We start from the raw sequence: 7114 nt of genomic DNA on the forward strand, positions 1-7114 counted from the left end.
ATGTCAGATTATATAGTATATATACATACGTCAGACACGGTAATAACAATCTGAACCGGATGTCTTTGCAAAACAAACCCTTTTAGGTGTAAATTGATGGCGCCAGTTGCCGGGTTGGATTACAATACAGCCCGTCTGCAGCGCTCTCATTCAATACTAACCCAATTTAATAAATGATCAGCCCTTTTAGTCCGTGCTAGAGGTTGAAAACCCCCAAAGTGACCGTCTATTGAAACATATATTACAAAAACAACCCCCTGTAATTCAGTTGCATAGATTCCCAAGTCATTTAAGACAAAGCTTTGTGGCTCAGATCTTTGAAAATACAAATGTGGGTTTGAAATTTACCTCAAGTTAAGTTAAGTCACGTGGCTTGGCAGCATTTCAATGTGTAGGAAAACAAAGTTAATAAAAAGATAGAACTTTTCTGCTAGAACATTGTGGGCAACGCTGCATCTCATGCCTTCCACCTTAAAAACAAAGTTTGAGACGTGAGTAAAAGCAAGTTCACTGGAGAGAAAGAAAATGACCATCTGGCTCAATTCTTGCTGCTGTTATCGAGAGCAAATCGTCTATAAGCATAATTACATCCTGCTCTTTAAATCATTTACTTACTGTGGCAACAGGGAATAAGTCGACTTTTTTTTCCTTTTCTTTGTGTGTGTGTGTGTGTTTATGTATACATGCTTACAGATGGGTGTGCACCATTTGAAGGATGAAGGAGTGTTTTTCCACTGTTGCCTGACAAACCAGTTGATCCAGAGGACGACAACAATCCCAATGAGTTCAATGTTAATGTTCCTCTAGGAGTGTTTGCATTTAGATTTTTGTATGCTGCTCACTGCTCAGCTTTACAGCACCAAACTATTGAGGTCTTCATAAAATGTTTATCTTTTATAGCATTATGTCCCAAAGCTTGAAACAAAGCCACTGTAAGTGTAAATGCTGTAATCATTTAGCAATGTGTTTACTCTTTTAGTCCATTGTGTTATATTCTTGTCCACTAACAATCATTCCAGTACCATTTAATATTATAAGAACAAACTTTGGCTATGTCACAGATTTATGCAGTTGATTCCACTCCAGATGAAAAGTCACTTGAGTTTGGGGAGCCGTGGAATCTATTCCTTGCAGCAAGGAAATCAACTTCATTCCTAACGCCACTTATTGATAGCAAATTGCAAATTGGCTTATTTGAGGAAATTGCACTTTCTTGTTTCTTGCTCTTCTGAGTTTGTATCCCTGTGGTTGAAATGCACTTATTGTAAGTCGCTTCGGATAAAAGCGTCAGCTAAATGACATGTAATGTAATTCCTATATCAAATCAGATCTTTCTTGTAGTAAAAAAGACTTTTGACTTTTAATCTCATAATTTACCTGATCTTTTTGTCTTTTAGCGGGAGGAAATGGGCCTCCAGAGTTGGCTCAGTACAACACCATTCCCCCTCTGATGGACTTGTACTTCCACCAAGTGCATGCTGGGAGAGGCCCCTGCCCCCTGTGACCCTGAATGAGCGGCGGTGTGACTGAGAGGGCCGGGCAGATGCTTTGTGTTTGCTCTAGTAATTGCCTGCAAACTGGGCAGGCATCTATTGTGAAAAGTGGCTTAGTGAACATGGAGTGACTCACAGAGCCCCGCCGCCGCCACGAGCAGACCGCCGGTACCGGCTGAGACCAGTTCCGCTCACCCTGCATGGCTCTCTGTGGGCTCTGCTCCTCTGGATCGAGTCCAGCGGAAAAAAAACAAAACAAAAACAGCCCGTGTGTGTGTGTGTGTGTGTGTGTGTGTGTGTGTGTGTGTGTGTGTGTGTGTGTGTGTGTGTGTGTGTTGGAGGGGAAAGCCTGGGAAACAGGAATATTGAGCCTGGGCCGAAGCACCGGGCCCTTACATAAGACCCTTCAGCTGCACGGGGCCCTGACTTCAATGACAGCGGTTTCTTCTCAAATAGAAACGGAAAGCAGAGCAGCCGCTATCAGCCCGGAGAAGAGCGAGACGTTTGAGTAACGTCTTCATCGCCACCACACTGCCTGCCATCAGGGTTGTGTGTTGCGCGCGCCGGGGGGGAGCCTTTAGGACCTTGAGGTTGGCGCTGCAGCTGCAGCTCCTCCTCCCGCAGGAGGCTGTTTACGAAGAGAGCCTCGGTTCCTCCGACAAAAACAAGGGCTGGGACTCCGGCGCGGCGAGCAGTGTGCCCGCGCAGCACAGGCTCGTCTCCATCTTTGACTCCTCGTCTCCGTTGTCTTCAATAGATTTAAAGGAAAAACATTTTTTTGTTTGTTGCTTTTCTTGGAAAAAAGTATCGCACCATGTTGTCGGTCGGTTCCTCCGGTCTGCTCTTGAAGACGCTCCTGTCCGTGCACGCGGTTCTCGTGAGCGCGGCCATGGTGGAGAGCAGCGCGGCGAATGGACACGAAAAAGGTAAAAAAAAAAAAAAAATTAAAAAAAAGAAGAAAGAAAGACGAAAGGCTGTTTCTTTGTGTCGGATCGGCCACTTGTGGCGAAGAAGAACGTGTTGAGTGAACTCTCATTCACTTTAAACCGCATACATTGTTGTTGTTTATCGTTCCGTCATGTTTGTGCTCACGTGTTATTTTGTTTTTCATTCCCAGGCTGCACGCGCGCAAACGGTGTGCAGTACAGAGGGGAGGTGCACAGCTCCTCCTCGGGTCTGACCTGTCTCAACTGGGCCAACACCAGCAGAGACTACGACGATGGAGTCCAGCCTGATTCACAGACGGGTAAAACACCTTCTGGTAGATTTAATACAGAGATCAGTAAATGGCCCTTTGAGTTATTCCTCTACAAACACAGTTTTCTACAAGAATAGCAAACGTCTTTGTTGACATGTATGTGGTATAATAATACAGGCTGTTCCAAACACAATGCAGAGGATTGCTCCATGCACAGATGTTAACAGCCTCTTATAGCAGCTGCCATCACGGCGGCCTGCTCCTTGTGTAGCGATGAGGACGTGTTCGTGTTTAATTAATCCCACTGGTTGGGACGTGCAGAGACGGGCCCATGTTTCCAGGAGGTGTCAGTGAGAGGCCTGTGCCGTTTGTACCGTTCCTCTCGCAGGTGTGGGAGATCACAATTACTGCCGAAACCCCGACTCCTCTGAGGGGCCGTGGTGCTACATTGCCGGCCCAGACGGGACGGTCCAGAGGCAGTTCTGTGCGGTCGACGCATGCAAAGGTGAGCAAACACTGCACACAACAATCATCGTTCCCATTTGGACACTACAGCTGGCATTAGCAGAAAGAAAAACGAGATGCCTGGCAAGGAAACAACACTGAAATGAACTATTCATCCATTCATCCCAGAGACTCCCGGCAATGACTTTCTCCTTGCTCTGAAGTTGTCAGGATTTAAGAACCGTACATGTTTGTAGTTATGCAAATGTGGTAATTAGAGAAGACGCCGGCTTAACCAAACCAAAAAGGTTCTGTTGTATTATTTACAGCAAATGAGCCATGTGTAAAATGGATCACTGGCAACAAGTGTTTTCCCCTGTTGAGTATTAGTGTGCAGTAGGTCGGCTGCGCAGGATAAGCCACTAAGAGAAGTTTTGTCTACTTTGCCCCTTTGTTTCCTTCTATTCTCTGAAGCCAAACCAAGTCACACAATAACAAAGCCCTGCAGCTCTGTCATAAAGTTCAGGTTGAAGAAAGCCATTGAGCACGCCCCCCAAACCCCAGCTCATTGGCAGGGAGAGAAGGCCTTTTGCACGGAGACAGCAGCTAATTGGCTGCTTCGATTAATGACATCACGCCCTTTAACTCCAGAGTTTGAAAACAACAACTTGTGCGGAGGAAACGGAAAAGGAGTTAAAGAGCAGATGTTGATGCTGCAAGCAGAACCTCCTGGGGAAAGAGTCACGCACGCAGAGACGGTTTATGTCTCACACATATTTCTGTCCACACTACAGGTATTATTATTGTTTCGTTTTAGAATAAGATAAAGGCGATTTCCTGGAAAATGATAAATTCTATTCTTGTATACAGCACCTCTAAGGCTAAGTCAAGTCATTGAAAATGACTGTACTTCATCACATTAATGCAAAAGTCCAATAACAATCACAGCAGTCATGAAGCTGTCCTGTTCATAGATTTATATCCTATCCTCTCAACTCTCTAATACACCCTCAGATAGTAAAGCAACAGATACCAAGGCATAAATTATATCGCAAAATCGATGTATGGCAGTACATTCATCATTTCCCACCAACCGGGCACTGCTTTATCTGATATGGCTTCCATCGGCAGCACACACACAGCACAACTCAGGACATCGCTGATTAAAACTCAATTGTTATCTTACACTGCCACTGGTGTGATTTGTGTCCTTTAGAACGAGCCGCGGAAGAGGCAGAGTCCTCCAAGCCAACAGAAACCATTCCCCCGACTGAGAGCTTAGAACCGGCCGGGACGGAGGCCTCTCAGGGGGAAGTGGCTGCTGTGCAGCCAGTGATGGGAATCAGCCAACGCGTGCGCACAGGACCCAGGAAGAAGAAGGACCTCGGCATGCTCGGTATGTCGTTACTACACCAAAAAAAGGGCTTTGAATTCGTCTTTATTGCTCCATGAACTAAATGTCCAGTTGCTCAGTTTCAATGCTCATTTCTTTAAACCTTTTTACGTTTTCCTCGTCTTTCATCTTTCAGGCTACGTCATCGGCATTCTCATGATGGCGATCATAGTCATCCTCGGAGTGGGCATCACATTCGGCTACTTCTATAAGAGGTCAGTATCAAGATCATCGATTCGGTGCAGTTTGGAATAATTTGATGACGAGGATCTAATGTTGTGACTGAGACACAAAGCCGAAACGAGTCCTGAATGAGTCTCGAATGAGTGAATTCATTACACAACTACCACAACAGAGCGTGGGGAGAAACAGGACATTTAAGCATCGTATTATTTGATATCTTTGAAATAGAGACAGGGCTGAATTGGATGCAAAACTCGCCCATTTACTGCAGTTATGTAATGTGCAAAACGACGGCCCTGTTGCGATTCCCTTTGGCTCAGTACAAAACACACTCACAGGTCTGAGTTGGGGCTGTCAGATCTGATTAGCCGTGTCCCAGTCTTCGCTTTCTATTTCAGGAGGTGATTGTGAATAAAAGGGGGGAAGCGTGTTTATAAGCTCCCTCAGCTTACAGCGACATCCCCGTCGGTAATGTGGTGGCTGTTTTGGCGAGCGCTCGCCTGCAGTGGAGGGGCGCACCTCGTAGAAAGTGAACAGCTTTCCCTCTAAACGTCTCCTGGCCAGAGTGTGTGTAACGCATACACACTTTATTTCTATACTCCACTGCGGACGCAGACGCAGATCCCCTGCAGGCCTCCCGAACACACAAGCAGGCACACGCACAGAACAAAGAGAATCAACCCTATTTGTACACGCCGTAGGTCACACGACTGCCTGCGCGTGACGGGGCCGTTACCGATGATCGTGACCAATCTGTGCCGCTTGTGTTCAGGGCTCAGGACCTAAAGAAGCAGCACGAGCAGCGAGTGTACGAGCGCGAGATGCAGCGGATCACGCTGCCCCTGTCGGCTTTCTCCAACCCCACCTGCGAGCTGGTGGACGAGAACATCATCGTGATCACGGCGGAGCCCGAGACGACCCCCGTCCAGGACGACTCAGAGGGCGGGGACCCTCTGATGGGCCAGCAAGCCGGTACCCCCGGAGCATGAGCGGGCCTGTAGTCCTCAGACGCGGGACCGCGATACACTTTTGTAAACCAAAGCGTTTCTTCGTTTTCTCCCCTCGAGCCTCCCTGAGTAACCTCTGATTTGAAAGGAGCAGGGGAGCAGTGTTTGCTCCAAAGACTGAGTGCTGTCCTTTGTATCTCCTTTCTATTGGTTTTTGAATCCAGAGGCCCAAACTAAAAAAAACACAGAGGAAACAGTCCAAGCATCTTGAAACCCTCCCGGCGGATCTGTTCTCAATGAAGATATGGCATGAGGTCTTTCGTTTTCACGTTTGCTACATTTGATAGCCAAGAAAATACGGTCATGCCCCGTAAAAGGAACCGTCTGAACATCTCATCTTATGGACTTGCTAGTGTTTGTATTAGCGTGCGATGAAACCAGTTCGTTTGGAATGGCGGCTCATGGCCTTTTTATTTTAGATGTCCATGTGGAGACGGTGTCCTCCACCGGAGGTTTCATTTTTATTCACCTGTTGATTGGGCCGAAGGAGACGCAGAGAAGAAACTTTTATGTAAAAAAGAATGCTTTGTCTAGGTGAGACACGGGAGTCCAGAAATATCCTCCTCCTGGGACAGGATGAGGGAAAATTAGGTAAAACTGGCCCACTAAGAACAAGAGAAGGCCTCCAACTCGGCCTCAGCATAATGCTCCTGAATGTATTTCTTCCTTTTTAACCCAGATGGATTTATTGTCCCCTTTATACCCAACAAAACATGACGGGCGGTCACGTCATCGGCGGATGGGAGAGCGGACCTGCCCTTTGCTTCCACGGGTTAAGGAGTGACAGGGAGTGTTCCTGAGAGACAGGTGGTCCTCAGGACGAGTCAGAGAGGTGTCTTTGCAGAGCGCGTTAGGATGAGGAGGCCGGGTGTTTACATTCTGACATTTGAGTTGCGCATGGGACGCTTTAGGAGAGAGAGAGATGGAGTAGAATAGAAACATCACGAACGCTTTGCTGTTCCTTTTAAACACGCCAGTGCATGCACATGCATACCTGCTGTATGCTTGTCTTCAGAGGCCATATCTTTGCATCTTTAAAAGTGGAACTACTGATTGAATTACATATTTTAGAATATACCTTCATGGAAATATAATCATGCACGATTTAGTTGCACGTGACGTGCCGTTACTTCCCAGTGTATTGCAAGTTTGTTTGTTACAACTCTGTCACTCCACATGATCTTGTTTTGTGATTAATGCTGGATCCACTGCTGCTCCATTATTTCATGTGTTTGTCCCAATTGTATTATTTTTTCTTCATATATGCAACATGTTCAAATGACTGTTCAGTATTTGAAATGAGTACTTGTATAAATGCAGATTTTCACTGCTGGTATTGAAATAAAACATCAAGCACAGACACCTCAATGTATTGTAATCAATAAATAAGAAATGA

General features: G+C 46.2%; 1 protein-coding gene across 1 annotated transcript; it reads left to right on the top strand.

Moving 5' to 3' along the window:
• The first annotated feature begins 1591 nt into the window (after window positions 1-1591).
• pik3ip1 (phosphoinositide-3-kinase interacting protein 1) lies at window positions 1592-7080 on the top strand. Its single transcript, XM_040194779.2, has 6 exons — window positions 1592-2419; window positions 2611-2739; window positions 3080-3196; window positions 4352-4531; window positions 4665-4743; window positions 5484-7080. Exons 1-6 carry the CDS (start codon window positions 2308-2310, stop codon window positions 5698-5700), a joined length of 834 nt encoding a protein of 277 aa, XP_040050713.2. The 5' UTR covers window positions 1592-2307; the 3' UTR covers window positions 5701-7080.
• Window positions 7081-7114: the final 34 nt, after the last annotated feature.

Source organism: Gasterosteus aculeatus, chromosome 13, assembly GCF_964276395.1.
Source record: "Gasterosteus aculeatus chromosome 13, fGasAcu3.hap1.1, whole genome shotgun sequence".
Taxonomy (NCBI): Eukaryota; Metazoa; Chordata; class Actinopteri; order Perciformes; family Gasterosteidae; genus Gasterosteus; species Gasterosteus aculeatus.